Raw genomic sequence first — 18275 nt, 5'->3', positions numbered from 1 at the left:
GAAGTAGAAGAAATTGATGAAGAGGAACAAGAAAAAGAAGATGAAGAGAAAGAGCAAGAAGAAGAAGAAGAAGAAGAAGAAGAAGAAGAAAAATAATAAGAAGTAGAAGAAAATGATGAAGATGAACAAGAAAAAGAAGATGAAGAGAAAGAGGAAGAAGAAGAAGAAGAGGAAGAGAAAGAAGATGATTATGAAGAGGAAGAAGATGAAGAAGAAAATGATGAAGAGGAAGAAGATGATGATGAAGAGGAAGAAGAATATGAAGAAGATAAAAAGTAAGATGTAGATGAAGAAGAAGATGAAAAGGATGAAGATGAAAATAAAGATGATGAAGAGGAAGAAGAGAAAGAGGAGGAAGATTAGTAGTTGTATTATACTAATGCGGAGCTTTAGTGCCCCCTAGCGTCAGAAATAAAAAAATCTTTATAATCCATAATTCCGTAAACATCCTAAACGTCACTTCCTGTTCCAGTCAGCTGCAAACACATAGGTAGAAGATCTTCGTGCATATTTTCGAGCCGTAGCCTGTGTTTATTTCATGGTATAACTCCTGCTCGACCTCCATTTTTTTTCTTTATAGGCAAAAAAACCCGCTGATTATTACCTGTGACTTCAGTGATGAAGGTGAGTGTGAACAATTGTGTTTTGGTTCGCATTCTAGGCTTTGCGTCATTAGCATCACTCACACTGATCCAAAACTATTGCTAATTTTCCGCTTTCAACACCTTAAAATAGATAGTGACATATTTACCCAAATGGGTTTGGCTTTATGTATATTTTTGGCGTTTGTGCTCTAGGATGTTGCACAAGGATATCGTATTACCATAGTGACACAGTGGGTTTTGTTCCAAACGCCGTCCGGGTGGAAATCTAGTGCACTACGAAGGCTGTAGAGCGTAATGGGGGGAAGGGCACTTTTGTAGGGTGTAGTAAAGGATTTGGAACGCAACCCGTGATATAATCTCCAAATGCAAAGGGGATTTGTCTCATTCCCCATCAGACCTGCAGCCAGCATGCAGAATGTTACTCAGAGACCTGGGCGCAAAATGGATCTATTTTATATATATATATATAAGTCAAGTCAAGTCAAGTTTATTTGTATAGCGCTTTTCACAACAGACATTGTCTCAAAGCAGCTTTACAGAAAACAACAGTGAAGGTGAATGGTGTGCGTTTGTCCCTGATGAGCAAGCCGTGGCGACAGTGGCAAATATATATATATATATATATTTATTTATTTATGGCTTTTAACAAAATAAATATGCCTACATTATGTTTCTGTAGGCAGGCCCTAAAGAGAAAACATTATACTATACAATTAAATTTTTTTCCTATTAAATGTAGTCAAGTTTCTTGTATATCTGTAGTGATCTGGGCTCAAATACCACTCTAAATCCAGAAATACAAATACTTTCAGACATAGTCTTGGTTTAATTTGTTAGTTTTCCACTTCTGGTAAAACGTTACAATTATTTTAATGATTCGTCCTGTACCACTCTTGCTTTCAACCAATGAAATGCTCTGTAACGCATGTATGCCCCGCCCACAGAGGTGTTATAATGGGGAGTGGGAGCTCACTGGTTAAGGCTCTGGGTTACTAATCGGTAGGTCTTGGGTTTGAGCCTTGGTATCGCCAAGCTGACGCTTTTGGGCCCTTGAGCAAGGCCCCTTAACCCTCTGTGCTCCAGGGACGCTGTGCTTTAAACCAAGCTTCTGAAAAATTCACTGTGCTGTAATGCATACGTGATAAATAAATAATAATAAATTTCTTGGTTTATATATTTCTCTGTGGCCAAATGTCCATTGTTAATTTGTTGATAAATCGAATTGAATTGAATTGAACGAAACGAAACCTTTCGCCTGGTTGGCGTTTGGTGTGAGGAGAAACGTGTCATTTTGGCTGAAATGTTTGGGTGTGGCGACTAATCCTCCTGCAGGGCCTCAGAGCAGAGAGCGGCACCATGGAAGTAACAGACGAGAGCGTTACATCGCCCGCCGATCCAAACAGTGACGACCTCCCACCGTACCTGCGTGAAGATCCACCAGAAGGTACGTCACAATCTTATTTCTCTCTCTCTCTCTTTTACTTTCCTCTTGAAATTTCATCTCCGGAGCCGGGATCTCCGATCCTGATTCCCGAACAGCTGAACATATCTTGGACAGCTTACACTTTAATGTGAAATTCCTGCAATTTTTTATCCATGTGTAACTTTCGATTGTGATCTTGCAACTAGTTTCAGAGCAAATAAAGCGTTCAACAGCCACGAGCTATAAGATGAGGTTTGTCCTGCGAAGACCGGATCAGTGTTGAGGCAGGAATCGGTTTGGAAAAGGAACAGGACAGGAACTAACATGTATATTGGCGACCTAATATCTATCACACATAGGTTTCTCACAATGCTGCAGGTGTTCTTATAAAAGAAAAGCCGTGAAAACCGTGAAGGTTCTGTAGTTTTGGCATTGGTTTCAACTAGCAGTTGCTACATTCACTTCACAGCATGAGATTAGCAGCATTTATATGGTAGGAGAGAAAAAAAAAGAGATTTGATGGAAACATCAGAGGGTAATGACCAGGCCGCGTTTCAAAGCTTCTCCATGTTCTAGTGACTCTGAATGGTTTTAATGAGAAATCCAGATGTTTACTTTTATGGCATTTGTCAGCCACCCGTGTCCAGAGAGACTTACAGATATCTCAGTAATACAGCTGAGTAGAGGTCGACCCATTAATCAGCATCGATATTAGATTGCTGGCAAAAACCCATACTGATAGTTTTTCTGGGTTGCAATAGTGGCTGAGAAGGTTGTTTATACATGTGTGACTGCGGGCTGCACAGAAAGCACTATATTATGCGTATTATTTATAATATTTTAATTATATAATAATATTTATGAATTAATATATACATGTTTTTATTTCATTTAGCACATTTTTCAAAATTTCTTTAATTATTAATTCTTTTTTTAATACATAAATTTTACAGTTTTACTTTCCAATTATCGGGGACGTACAATCAGACCTAGCTATCAGTATCGGTAAAATCCACTATCGGTCGACCTCTACAGATAAACAATTAAGGGTTAAGGTTTTTTCTCAAGGGCACAGCTCATGTGGCAGCTTGGTGGTGCTGGGTTTTGAGCCCATGACCTTCCAAATATAAATCCAATCCATTTTATCCACTAAGCTAAATTCGTATACTACATTCATATCAATGGATTCTATGCAAATGGACTCCCTTTGAATGTAACTAATGGTTAAGAGATGAAGTGGCAGTTGAATGGCTCTGGGTTCCTGGCCAGAAGGGTGAAGGTTCAAGCCCCAGCAATGCCAAGCTGCCATTGTTGGGCGACAGAAAATGTTAAAAGCGATGCAGGTATACAACAAGTTTATGGGAAAAAGTTACTCTTGGCTAGCTGGCAATCTAGGAAATGAGAAGCACGATGGCATTGATTTAATTACTTTAAAGGAAAGGCTTTAGAAGCGGTTTTGAGGAGAGCATATGGATGAGGTGGGAAGGGGTGGTAGCTTAGTGGTAAAGGTATTTGACTTTGGATCCATAAGTCATGAGTTCAGATCCCAGTCACACCAAGGAGCCACTTATTGGCGCCTGAGCAATGAATGAGTTGTATTAAAGATTTTCTGATTAAGAGCATCTGCCAAATGTCTTCGTTGGACGACTTACTTTACTCCTGTAGGAGTCCTGCATGTAGCTCTATGTGGTGTGATGTAGCTCTTTGTTGTTTTATGTAGCAACATGGATCTGGAGAAATGTTGCCTCATTTCACTGCCTCAGCTATACATGGTTGAAATGTAGATTTAGAGAGTGGTGGACAGAGTAAAGCCCTGCCGCATTACTTTCTTCCGCTACCAGCGTGTGAACAGGACGTGACGTGGGTGGACGTATGATGGAGTATTTCTGTTTTAAATACCCTCCTTGCGATTTAGGAAAGTTTTGGCCCTTGTAGAGTTCCACACACAGACACCAGAGCAGAAGCACACCCACCACCATGCTTCACCACACTTCATCTGAGCAAGTAATATAAGGGAAGTAGATCCTTGTTATGTACTCATCATATAGACGTGTCTTGCTGTAGTTATTGTTGCTGCTGTCGTTCTCGATGTACAATTTCAGACTCGGGATCAGATCTGTACGGCTGGATCTGATTGTTCGCCGCAGTTCATTTGTAAATGTTCTGTTCCTGCTTTATTTATAGCGACATGATAGCATTTAAGATTAGCATTAGATTAAAGCGAAACTGTGTGTGTTTTGTCCCCTTTAAAGATTTAATATTCAATATTTTTTTAATGCATAGCTATATTTAAAGGGAGGGCACTTATAAGGAAAAAAAAATCTGACTACACGTTTCCTGGATCTGTATAGATCCTCTTTCAAAAGTTTCTAGGACGTCGTACAGAATGAAGCCGGCGGCTCGAACATGCATGTCCCCTGTGCATTCGACTTCGTCAGATCTCTCGGTTTGAAGCCTAATACTGATTGCAAACGCAGTGATCAAAGGATCCTCGCTGACTAAACAAATGCTTAATGAGGAAATAAGCTATATGGGAGGTAAAAAATATTGGGGCACCCGTTTTAATAGCTATATGTAGTTCTTTTCCAAACTCACCACAAATTTGAAGGCAATTAAATGTAAAGGACGTCTTTGGATACGGTAGTTTATAAATAAAGGAGACCCAAACCTGTTCTAGGATTCAGAATCCTATGGTCAGGTGTCCACAAACCTTTTTTATGTCGTCTACAGTATGTAATGTTGTTTCTTTGCACCAGGTGGCAGTATGTGTTTGCGAGAGGCAGTGCATGGAACCGGCGTGTACCAATTGTGCGTGTTTTTTTCTTTCTTTTTTTTCCTCATTAGTGTTGTATGAATTCCTGTCACTATCTTCAGAGCTTTTGCATTTTTTCATTAACTCAAGCAAAAGTTCATTAGCTGCCGGACGCTTTAAGTCAACATCGACACGCAGAAGTAAACCAGGCGGCTTTGTGATCAGATTTTATTCTCTTCTTGAAGGAAAACAAGGCAATAATCTGCAGGTGAACAGTGTACAAATGAAAATAGGATCGCTTTAGGATGAGTGAAGGTGATGCTGTAGAAACCCTCATCCAGGGCGACTTACAGCTGAGCAGGAGAGGGTTAAGGGCCTTGCTCAAGGGCCCAACAGTGGCACCTTGGTGGTGTAAAGTGCCTAAGCTCCCACCTAATTTTCATGAGGTCACATCCCATCCTGTGGTGTGCTGTAGACTATTTTATGGTTGTCGAAGTCTTAAGCGTTGATGTCTGAGTTTCCGGCGTGTACCATGAGCTCTAAAGTCCTCCTAAGCCCTGAAGTCTGAAAGAAGTTCCAGGACAAACCTGTTCCAGCATGACAATGTCGGATGTTGGAATAAAAACCTGCACGAACACCCGCTGTTTGTGGAAAAGTTTGGACGCCCTATTGGATAAATTTAGGAACGCTGTTTTCGCACTGCAGTGTGGACCGTGAAAACGTAGGCTTTCGAAAACAAGGGCTGGAATGTTAATAATCGGAAGGCAGGCGTAAATGACGCGGATCGAAATCGCTACGATTTGGATGAACAACTTTTGGGCAACTTTTAGGCAAAAACGCCATTTTAATATTTGATCAGATTAGTGGAGACGTTGCCTAAATCTACTTCCGACTTCAATTTGACTTCAGTGGGATTTTCCTTTGGGAAGAGCACAACCTGTGGTGAGGAGTTTTATTTATTTATTTATTTTTTTCAAAACCTAGATCCTGCAAAATGTCCAAAATTGAAAAAGTCAGTCGAGTATTCTAACGATTATTCCATCGATTAATCGGATCAGAAGTCCTTTTGCTTTATTAAAGAGCGATACTAAATAAAAGAGAGAAAATAAGACGGATCTTTTCAAATGAACAAGTAATTTGTTTCCTTTTTAGAAAGGAAAAAAAATAAGTTTTGCTGAAATTTCATACAAGAATATCAGTGAAAACTAAATTAATTTGGGGCATTTAATTGGCGTATTACAGCAAAATCCAAATACAGTTGCGTTTAAAAAGTCCCTCTGCAGTGGCCATGTAGAGCAGGTTATGGGAAAATATTTGTTAAATGAAACTCATAATTATTCTCACTTATGTATTTATTAAATCTCACACAGTATCCTGATGTGTTTTTTTTTTTCCATCTCCCTGGAAAAGCTGCTTGAAATCGATGTAAAATTCTTTAAAAAAAACCCACTTTTCTTTGAATTAGTTTAAAATGATTCCAAACTTTGGGAAATTTGTTTGCGTTTTCTTTTGAATCTTCATCTCGATTCTGCAGCGTCTTCTGTGTTAAACCTGTCCCAGAGTTTAGCAGGCGGTGCGTCAGTAATAATGGTCCTTGGGAAACACAGTTTTCCACGTTTTATTATACGGATTAAACAAAGCATTTTTTAATCGAGTTACTCGAGGAATCGTTTCAGCCCCAATTCTGTTGTACCTCGGTAACTTCTTATATATATATATATATATATATATATATATATATATATATATATATATATATATATATATATATATATATATATATATATATATATATACAGTGAGGAAAATAAGTATTTGAACACGCTGCTATTTTGCAAGTTCTCCCACTTAGAAATCATGGAGGGTCTGAAATTGTCATCGTATGTGCATGTCCACTGTGAGAGACATAATCTAAAAAAAAATATCCAGAAATCACAATGTATGATTTTTAAACTATTTATTTGTATGATACAGCTGCAAATAAGTATTTAAACACCTGTCTATCAGCTAGAATTCTGACCCTCAAAGACCTGTTAGTCTGCCTTTAAAATCTCCACCTCCACTACATTTATTATCCTAAATTAGATGCACCTGTTTGAGGTCGTTAGCTGCATTAAGACACCTGTCCACACCATACAATCAGTAAGAATCCAACTACTAACAAGGACAAAACCAAAGAGCTGTCCAAAGACACTAGAGACAAAATTGTACACCTCCACAAGGCTGGAAAGGGCTACGGGGAAATCGCCAAGCAGCTTGGTGAAAAAAGGTCCACTGTTGGAGCAATCATTAGAAAATGGAAGAAGCTAAACATGACTGTCAATCTCCCTCGGACTGTGGCTCCATGCAAGATCTCACCTCGTGGGGTCTCAATGATCCTAAGGAAGGTGAGAAATCAGCCCAGAACTACACGGGAGGAGCTGGTCAATGACCTGAAAAGAGCTGGGACCACCGTTTCCAAGGTTACTGTTGGTAATACACTAAGACGTCATGGTTTGAAATCATGCATGGCACGGAAGGTTCCCCTGCTTAAACCAGCACATGTCCAGGAACATCTTAAGTTTGCCAATGACCATTTGGATGATCCAGAGAAGTCATGAGAGAAGGTCATGTGGTCAGATGAGACCAAAATAGAACTTTTGGGTCATAATTCCACTAAACGTGTTTGGAGGAAGAATAATGATGAGTACCATCCCAAGAACACCATCCCTACTGTGAAGCATGGGGGTGGTAGCATCATGCTTTGGAGGTGTTTTTCTGCACATGGGACAGGGCGACTGCACTGTATTAAGGAGAGGATGACCGGGGCCATGTATTGCGAGATTTTGGGGAACAACCTCCTTCCCTCAGTTAGAGCATTGAAGATGGGTCGAGGCTGGGTCTTCCAACATGACAATGACCCGAAGCACACAGCCAGGATAACCAAGGAGTGGCTCTGTAAGAAGCATATCAAGGTTCTGGTGTGGCCTAGCCAGTCTCCAGACCTAAACCCAATAGAGAATCTTTGGAGGGAGCTCAAACTCCGTGTTTCTCAGCGACAGGCCAGAAACCTGACTGATCTAGAGAAGATCTGTGTGGAGGAGTGGGCCAAAATCCCTCCTGCAGTGTGTGCAAACCTGGTGAAAAACTACAGGAAACGTTTGACCTCTGTAATTGCAAACAAAGGCTACTGTACCAAATATTAACATTGACTTTCTCAGGTGTTCAAATACTTATTTGCAGCTGTATCATACAAATAAATAGTTTAAAAATCATACATTGTGATTTCTGGATTTTTTTTTTTAGATTATGTTTCTCACAGTGGACATGCACCTACGATGACAATTTCAGACCCCTCCATGATTTCTAAGTGGGAGAACTTGCAAAATAGCAGCGTGTTCAAATACTTATTTTCCTCACTGTATATATATATAAAATTTTTCCTTGTGGATAAATGCTGCTCTAAATCAATTGCTCTCGTCTTGTAACCTCTCGCTTCTGCGATCTCTTGCTGCACATGTATTTTTTATTCTACGGTAAATAATGTAGCGTATTTATTACTCAGAGTGCAGCGAAGTTTCATTTTCCCGCAGTTGCTGTCAGACAGCTGTTATGTAACGATGATGTGCTGCAACCTACATTCATTAAGCGTCGCCGTGTGCCTTCGTCTTATTCGTCTAGACGTTCGTCCGATGTGTAACTTTGTCCATTCGAGAAGCCAAAGGCCACATTTAAAAAAAAATAATAAAAAAAAGGGGCATTAATTATTATTTTTTTTTTTTTTAAGTATTGCGGACGAACGTCTTCGTCAAACACGTCGTCACACTCTGAGGGAGAAAAAAAACACCGTGTTCCTGCTCTGTCATACGGATCCGACTGGCTGCTCTGCCAGAACACAGCCGCTGTCGTTCTTCCTTCTAAATGAGGACAGTCCCCTGCCGTCTGGCTCCTGATTGGTCATGTGACTTGGCGCTCGAAGATATTCGCTTGAGCCTGTTTGACATTGTGCAACGAGATCGGACGCTGTTGTGTTTTTTCTTTTTAAAGTAGTTAGCATTGAATTAGCATCGTGTTTCGAAGAATAATGGAAAAACTCCCGTCTGTCGTCCTGTCAAGATTTCACCAGGACAATCTGCGTGTTTTTTTATTTATTTATTTATTTATTTGCTAGCTGCATGTCGGTCTTGCTTTCTCTTCCTCTTTCAGTCTGTCTGTTTGTCTGAATTTGAACTCCTCTGTCTGCTTGATTGTCATTTGGAATTTTTTTCTTTACTGTATTTATTTATATGTCTGCTGTCTGGCAAATTTATTTATTTTTTTTCCTTCCATCTTTCTGTCCGTCTCTGTTTGTCGGTTATTTGTCAGCAGCGACTAACAACCATCAGCCTCTTGTCTCTGTCAGTTTTTCTTTTGTCTTTTTGTCTGTCTCTGTCTGCCAGTATGTATGTGTCTTTTAATTCTCTGTCAGTCTGTCTCTCTCTCTATCTGTTTGTCTCTCTCACTCTATCTGGCTTTCTCTCAGTCTCTCTCAATCTCTCCTTGTCTCAGTCTGTCTCGCTCTCAGTCTGAATCTGTCTCTCACTCTGCCTGTCTCTCTCTCTGTCTCAGTCTATATCTCTCTCTGTCTGTCTGTCTCTCCCTGTTTCTCTGTAAATCTGTTTCTCTCTCTCAGACTCTCTCTGTCTGTTTTAAGTCTGTTCCTTGTTTGAAAGTATGTCTCTAAGTCTATCTCTCGTTGTAAGTCTCTCTCTGTTTCTCTGTAAATCTGTCTCTCTTTCAGACTCTCTCTCTCTCTGTCTCTCTCTTTGAAAGTATCTCTCTCTCTCTCTCTGTGTCTGTCTCTCTTTATTATGTCTCTCTTTGTAAATCTTTCTCTTTTTGTCTGTCTATCTGTTTCTCTGTAAATCTGTCTCTCTTTCAGACTCACTCTCTCTCTGTCTGTCTCTCTTTGAAAGTATATCTCTCTCTCTCTCTCTCTCTCTCTCTCTCTCTCTCTGTCTGTCTCTCTTTATTATGTCTCTCTTTGTAAGTTTTCTCTTTTTGTCTGTCTATCTCTGTTTCTCTGTAAATCTGTCTCTCTTTTAGACTCACTCTCTTTCTGTCTGTCTCTCTGAAAGTATCTCTCTCGCTCTCTCTGTCTGTCTCTCTTTATTTTGTCTCTCTCTGTAAATCTTTCTCTTTTTGTCTGTCTCTCTGTTTCTCTGTAAATCTATCTCTCTTTCAGACTCTCTCTGTCTGTTGTAAGTCTGTCTCTCTTTGAAAGTCTGTCTCTCTCTCTCTCTGTAAATCTTTCTCTTTATGTCTGTCTCCCTGTGTCGCTCTGTAAGTTTGTTTCTATAAGTCTGTATCTGTTTGTCTCTCTGTCAGTCTCTCTCGCTATAAATGTGTCTCTGTGAGTCTTTCTGTCAGTCTGTTTATCTGCCAGTCTCTGTCAGTCACTTTATCTCTTTTGGTTTTTCTCTCACTCTGTCTTTCCCTCACACTCATTAGTGTATATATCCGTGCAGAGGTGTAGTGTGAGCTAATGGAGCTCAGGCTTGCTATTTTTCTCTCTCTGGCTCTCCCGGGTTGGTAATGAGGTCGTTCTGTGCTTTGCCAACACAACAGGTTTTGGTGGGGTAACAGGAGGACCTTAACACAAAATAACCAACTTTCACCTAGCGCCATCGGTTTACTTACAAAAACAATAAAACAAAATGACGCTTACTCCGAAACTAGATCCAGTCACGACCGACACATGTGGGAGCCAGAGGTCAGGGGATTGCTAGCATGCTAATGCTAGGGCAGATTACACAGAGAATATAGGTCTCATTGTATTTTTGTTTTCCTCTGCACCGACTTGCATTTCTCGTTATCACACTCATCCAGTCAGTAGCAGGTGCTAGCCATTAAAAGGCACGAATGTTACGAGGAGGGAAAAAAATCACAGAGACCGGGTGTGAGCAGATTTTTCGCACGTATTTCATTTCGCACGTATTCGCTGCGTTTACCTGGCTCTCTGAAAGAGCGCCCTCATGAAGACGTCTCGGCTTCGTTTGCATCTTTGATTATATGCTCGGATGAAGGGATCGAGGTGTGGAAGAGTCGAGGTGTAAAACAGACGCTTCCTGTTACTCCGTCTGGCATATTAGCATTTTTCTCTTACTTTAACTGGCTTTGTTATTCTCTCGATCTCATGTTCTCTTCATGGATGTTTCCAAAAGACGCACCTGTCAGGAACGGGTATTTGAAACGTCGCGTAGGCGTAAGTAATTGGCACGTGCGGAACGCCGCGCCGCTCTCTCCGCCTCGTCGAGGAACTTCGAGTCCCGCTGTGCACCTCTGTGCTGCGTTAAATAAATCCTCATTCACGCCGATATGTAAAAAAAAAACTGGTGAGCATGCGGTCGGAAAGATCTCAAGGTTCAGATTCTTTCAGCTTTAATGTCATGGCTACCAGCTGATATGGACAAAAGTATTGGGACACCTGACCTTTCCAGCCATATGTGCTTTTCAAAACTTCAAATTCGAGGCACACAATTGTAACGGATGTCTTTGAAAGTAATGCATGAAATTTTCAATACAATTTTCAATACCCCTGTTAAGGCTGCAGCTATCGATTATTTTAGCGAATATTCTACCGATTATTCCATCGATTAATCGCATAAGAAGTCCTTTTTCTTTACTAAAGAGCAACACTAAGGTCATGTCCCTAATTATAAATTTTAGTTTAAAAATTCACATTTTCTCTTTGTTTTTTGGCCTTTCGTTCACACTGAGGCGACCTCTAGAGGCGAGTCACTGATGCTACAAGCTCTTTGTTGAAGTGTGTTTTCTTGATTCGTTTTGGATGTAGCTTTATTCGGAGTGTTACTTTTTATTTCGGTTTGAATGCACGACTTAAATTTTCAAAAATATTTATATTTTGTACTATTTAACATAGTGTTATGTTTGTTTTATTTTAAAAAAATTTTCTCTGGTCGATTAATCGGTTATCAGCAAGTGCGATCCAACCTTGCTATCGGTATCGCTAAAATCTTTTGTTCGACCTCTCATGTAAAGCTTATCTTCATGGAGCTAGTTTTGTGCGTCTTAGTTTTTATAGTGTAAAGGTCAACCGATTAATCGGTTTTGCCAATTAACCGGTTTTGGTAAAAAATCGGCAAAAAAATCCATACAGATTTTTTCCAGCTTCCTGTCCGCTGTCAATACGAGAGCGGCCTCTAGAGGCGAATCGCTGATGTCATGTGCTGTTTTTTTTCGTGTTTTTACACGCGAGACCGCGCGCTGCACGGAGAGCGCTGTATTATATTTATTATTTAGAATTTATTCATTATATAATTATATTAATGTATATATACATATTTATTTTCTTTAGCACATTTTCATTCAGTACTGTTTTTTTTTTTATGTTTGTTATAAAGTTCAGTACTATTTCACATGGAGTGTTTTATTTTTTTTTAAATGTATTTTAAAATCTATTGGTTGATTTTAATCTGTATTTTTTTTTTCAATCGCCAATTACAATCCACTATCAATCAACTTTTAATATGATGTATACTTGGTTGTACAAAATGTTGGCTTAATGTTGTATTTCTTTTCACTTATTTAATGTCTTATTTTTATTTTTGTTGTTTTTGTTTGCTTTATTCCTTGGTTCTCCGTGGGTTTCTCTAACGATCCACTCATGCTATTAGGCTCCAAAACATTCATTAAGATGGCACCAGAGATTCAGCCATTCTTTTAACGTTATTTTCTCATTTTCATTCACATTCGCCTTTTGAAAGCCAGCTGCCACACACGCACACACGCGCGCACACACACACACACACACACACACACACACACACACAGAAAAAGGAAGTCATTCGATCTGATTTTTTTTACCTTTTAATAGCCAATTGGTGCAGTTAGAATAGCGTACATTAGCATTGTCTGCTAATCCCTATTATGAACGCTAGTGTTGTTGAGCGACATGTTCTTTTTAAAGTGCGCTGATATTAAACGACCCCTCACGGTCTGCAGCATCCTGTTACGAACGGCTACCGAAGAGGACTCCGACAGTCGGATGAGCTAATAATAGAGCGAAATGAAGCTTTTATTGACTTTTCCTGCTTGTGTCCTGTTTGCTGGGGGCCGCGTGAGCCACTCCATCATCCTGACAGATCCAGTGCACACGGATGTGTGTGTGCCGCAGCGTGTGTGATGCTCTGTGAAAGTATGATGGATGGGCTGGTGGGCCGGACGAGGTGCGAGGCACAGCGTCCACCTGTGTTTTCGGCCTGAGTCTGTATTTTTTCTAATTTTTTTTTTTTTCTTTTTTGGCCTCGGGCAGAAAGATGCCACATCGGCATATGCAGCGATCACAGGGTACGAGTCTGGTGATGGATTACTGGGAGAGGCAGAGAGGGCAGATACTGAGTTACTATATGGTCAACATTTTCATCTGCCATTATGGCACAGGCTAAAAGAGCCAAGAGTGCAAATTTTATCTTTCTTTTCATCTTAATTTCTTTCTTTTTTTTTTTTAGATTAAGGATGAATAATACAATATAGCTTATAACTCCTTTATTAAAATTGACCAGCACAAAGAACACACCTGTTTAATTAGAATTAACAGACTCAAAAGCCAAGCCTCCTATACATATAATAAGTGACCTAGAGAACGTGTCCTTCACTTCAACTAACTTTCCCAGAGGCCACGCCTCCTTCACTTAAACTTCCCTACCCAGATGCCATGCCTCCTTCACTTGAACTGACAGACCCAGAGGCCACGCCTCCTTCACTTAAACTTCCCTACCCAGATGCCATGCCTCCTTCACTTGAACTGACAGACCCAGAGGCCATGCCTCCTTCACTTGAACTGACAGACCCAGAGGCCATGCCTCCTTCACTTGAACTGACAGACCCAGAGGCCATTGCCTCCTTCACTTGAACTGACAGACCCAGATTCCACGCCTCCTACACTTGTACTTACAGACCCAGAGGCCACGCCTCCTTCACTTAAACTTCCCTACCCAGATGCCACGCCTCCTTCACTTGAACTGACAGACCCAGATGCCACGCCTCCTTCACTTAAACTTCCCTACCCAGATGCCACGCCTCCTTCACTTGAATTGGCAGACCCAGAGGCCACGCCTCCTTGGCTTGGCGGACCCAGAGGTTACGCCTCCTTCACCTGATTTAACAGACCCTGAGGCCACGCCTCCTTCACTTGAATTGAGGGACCCAGAGGCCCTTCCTTCTTCAGTTGAACTAATTGAACCAGAGGCCACACCCCCTTCACTTAAACTGGCCGACGAGGCTACACCTCCTTCCTTTGATCTAACAGACCCAAGGGTCACACCTAATTCACTTGACCTGACCGGCTCTGAGGCCACGCCCCCTTTACTTGAACTGACAACTACGAGGCCACACCCCTTTCCCTTACCTTTTCAAATGGGGAAATATGCAGTAGTCCTACCAGAACGGCAGCTGTGATCCTAAATTGTAATAAAAATGTTTCTAAAAAATGTTTTGTATTTAAAGTAGATCTCAGAGAATAAAAGAAATATAAAATGTGGTTTTGGACAGAAAAGTGTTCACATCGAAGGAAAACAGAAATAAATCATAAATTGTGAACAATTGTAAATAAAGACCATTACATGAAAGGGTGTTACTAATTGGTCTGATTTCCTTTTTTATCGATTGCAGAATGATGCACTGCAGTTTTTATACGTTAATAGTTACATTGAACAACAGTACATTAAACAACTGCTGTGCTTGAAAACAGCTTAAAACTTTAAACATACAGCAAAAAAACAACAACAAATGAGTCCAGACTGCAGAATGCAGCCGCAGCAAAACCATCAAAACTATCATATTCTCTAAAATAATTCCAGTAGGAGGGAAATTGATGTCCTGGCAAAATAGCTTCATAAAATGTTTTGATTTGTTCGTACGCAGCATACAAAGCTGATCATGTTAGGAGTGAAAGCACCGAGCCAGAATAAACACGCATGCATTACTGTCCAAATCATTTCCGAGTTCACAGTTTATGGTTGGTTTTTTTTTTTAGCTCTCTGGGAAATCTGTGTGATTATGGTGCTTTCTGCTGAACTGTAGGAAAATTCCTGCAGCTTCTCATCCATTAACCACACAGTCACACTGCGGTGTCGCGCACACACACACACTCAGGGCTGCGTCTCACACCGTCTGCTTTATCACAGCCAAAGAGAGGAACTTTAGGTGGGGAATAAACTCTGAGGCTAAACTTCAAGACTGCTGCTTTAAACTTAATGTGTGTGTGTGTGTGTGTGTGTGTGTGTGTGTGTGTGTGTGTGTGTGTGTGTGTGTGTGTGTGTGTGTTTTGGTGGGGGGGGTTAATGCCGTCTGATTTCTTCTGATCATCAAACATCCAGTTTCTGTGAACCTGTTCAGATCCAACGGTCATGCCATGGTCAAAATTACTGAGAATTACTAAGATTACTGAGCTTTCCATCTTTTAAATGTTTGGCCACGCCTCCTTCACTTGAACTGACCGACCCAGAAACCACGCCTCCTTGATTTGAACTAACAGACTCAGAAGCCACATTTCCTTTACTTGAACTGACTGATCCAGAAACCACGCCTCCTTGACTTCAACTGACTGATTCAGAAGCCACACCTCCTTGTCTTGATCTGACTGATTCAGAAGCCACACCTCCTTCACTTGGACTGACTGTTCCAGAAACCACACCTCCTTCACTTGAACTGACTGTTCCAGAAACCACGCCTCCTTGACTTTCAACTGAATGATTCGGAAGCCACACCTCCTTGTCTTGAACTGACTGATTTAGAAGCCACACCTCCTTCACTTGGACTGACTGTTCCAGAAGCCACACCTCCTTTACTTGGACTGACTGTTCCAGAAGTCACACCTCCTTGACGTCAACTGAATGATTCGGAAGCCACACCTCCTTGTCTTGAACTGACTGATTCAGAAGCCACACCTCCTTCACTTGGACTGACTGTTCCAGAAGCCACACCTCCTTCACTTGGACTGACTGTTCCAGAAGCCACACCTCCTTTACTTGGACTGACTGTTCCAGAAGTCACACCTCCTTGACTTCAACTGAATGATTTAGAAGCCACACCTCCTTGTCTTGATCTGACAGTTCCAGAAGCCACACCTCCTTCACTTGAACTGACTGTTCCAGAAGCCACGCCTCCACTTGAACTAACTGAGCCAGAGGCCACGCCTTCCACACATGAATGAACTGTTCTCAGACAGTAATGGCACAAAGGTGACACAAGCTCTCGCCTGAAAAAAGGTAGAACGTGTTTATCCGTTCTTCTCACCTCCACTCGTGTCATGATAATGACAGGGTGCAGGAATGTGTGTGATGACTCCATCATTCGCTCCTTTTGTTTAGAGGAACGAGAGACTGCGGAGCTTCCGTTCCCCTCAGTGCAGGACGAGCGTAAAGTCCAGTGACGAAACACACCGGAAATGATCACTGCTTATTTTCTCTTTCACTCTGTTTCGCTTCTTTTTCTCTTTCTTTCCCTCCTATCCATGACTCTTTCATTCTCCCAGTCCCATCTTGCCTTTATCATCCTCTCCATCTCTCTTTTTCTTGTTTTCTCTTTCTCGTACTCCAAGCACATTTGCATTTTTATGTTTCTCTCTCTCTCTCTCTCTCTCTCTCTCTTGCTTTCCTTCACACTATTTCTCCATCCCTTTTCCACTTTCCCTTCCTCCCTTTGTCTCTCTCCCTTTTTACTCTTAACACACATTCTGTTTTTAGACTCTTCCCCCATCACTCTGTTCTTAGACTCATCCTCGCTCTCTTTTTCACTCAACTTTCTTTCGTTTCAGACTCTTCCTCCCCCTCTCAATCTGACATTTTTTTTTCATTCTTTCCATTTATCTGTCTTTTTAGAGTCTTGCTCATTTCTGCTCTAAATGGAGAGAATTGTGTGAGAGGGAAATAATTGGATAGAATTATGTTTGGAACAGTACAATATTCTCTCTCTCTCTCTCTCTCTCTCTCTCTCTCTCTCTCTCTCTCTCTCTCTCTCTCTCTTTTTATCCCTGTTAGATGTGATGTGTGTGGTAGTTACACACAGTGTGTCTTTTCCCTCTTTACCTGCTCTTTGTGTTTATTCATGCTGACATTTGACTTTATCTCTAGGTCTTCTTTATCCCTCTTCCTCCGCGGATCTCTCTCTCTATACGTCCTCTCTCTCTCTCTTTCTCTCTCACAGTCTTTTTTTATTCCTTGTCTCATTTCTTATCGTGTTTCTTCTTTCTTTATTTAGAAAATAATGCCAACGCAATCTCTTCTACATTTCCCCCTTCTCTCTCTCTCTCTCTCTCTCTCCCTCTGTGTCTCTCTCTCTCTCTCTCTCACACACACACACACACACACTCTTTTTCCCTCCATCTCTTCTCCTTCCTATCTATCTATCTATCTATCTATCTATCTATCTATCTATCTATCTATCTATCTATCTATCTATCTATCTATCTATCTATCTATCTATCTATCTATCTATCTATCTATCTATCTATCTATCTATCTATCTCAGTCTCTCTCTCTCTCTCTCTCTCTCTCTCTCTCTCTGTCTATTTTATTCCTTGTCTCATTTCTTGTGATGTTTCTTCTTTCTTTATTTAGAAAATAATGACGATGCAAACTCTCCCTTCATCTCTCTCTCTCTCTCTCTCTCTCTCTCTCTCTCTCTCTCTGTCTCTGTGTGTCTCTCTCTCTCTCTTCCTCTACCGTGTGCTATTATCGGACAAATGAGGGTCCGACAGAAGTGTCAGGATTTTCCAAGCTGTGTGAGATGTCTTCTTGTCCTCCCTGCACTCATGTCTCGCCTGTTAGCAGAGAACCTAATGGTACCTGGCGTTCATTCCCACGGGGGAAGTGATTCCACCGAGAGCCAGTCAGAAGTATTCAGACGCTTTGTCATAAACACCTCCGTGCAGGACGGAGGAAAGGAGGAATGCACGAGAGGTTCGAGACCCCCCGCGTGTCCATGGTTACATCTGCCGTCCACCGACACGAGCAGAGCTGCAGCCAAATCTCCTGCAAGATGAGTGCGAAGTTCATTTTTCTTCACGACTCGCTCTTTTCCTGCTCATCAGCATTCTGTGCAAATCTGTTCTGCAAGACAAACTGTTTACAGAGAAAGCGTTTGGGAAGAGGCGTGGGGTCCCGGCCAACTATTAAAAACTGCTTCGTGAAAACAAACATCGCTTCTTAACCCACAATGTGCCAAAATTACGGAAAATCTGTTAGATAAGTGATGAAATAACAAGAAACTGTGAGCTGTGAGCAGAACCGTGTAACGTGTAGCCCAGTATGGGTGCCGAGGCGAAATCATATCATTCAGGGCATTTCTACAATACGCAATATTTATCAAAATATTTGTTAATATCATAGACGGACAGACACAGTATCTCACAAAAGTAAGTGCACCCCTCACGTTTTAGCAACCATTTTAGTATTTCTTAAAGAAAAATACATTTTATATATATATATATATATATATATATATATATATATAT

The 18275-nt window shown here is 41.0% G+C and overlaps 1 protein-coding gene across 1 annotated transcript in view; it reads left to right on the top strand.

The window, feature by feature from the left end:
- Positions 1-464: 464 nt before the first annotated feature.
- Positions 465-18275, top strand: part of LOC310737014 (transmembrane protein 263-B) — a 59379-nt gene continuing 41568 nt past the window's right edge. The window contains exons 1-2 of the mRNA XM_083561162.1: positions 465-624; positions 1938-2049. Coding sequence (XP_083417288.1) covers positions 619-624; positions 1938-2049 — 118 coding nt within the window. The 5' untranslated portion in view covers positions 465-618. The remainder of the gene's footprint in view (positions 625-1937; positions 2050-18275) is intronic.

This window comes from Silurus aristotelis, assembly GCF_946808225.1.
Source record: "Silurus aristotelis genome assembly, chromosome: 14".
NCBI classification, from domain to species: Eukaryota; Metazoa; Chordata; class Actinopteri; order Siluriformes; family Siluridae; genus Silurus; species Silurus aristotelis.
Note: the sequence above shows the minus strand (reverse complement) of the source record. Positions and strands in the feature narration are given on the sequence as shown.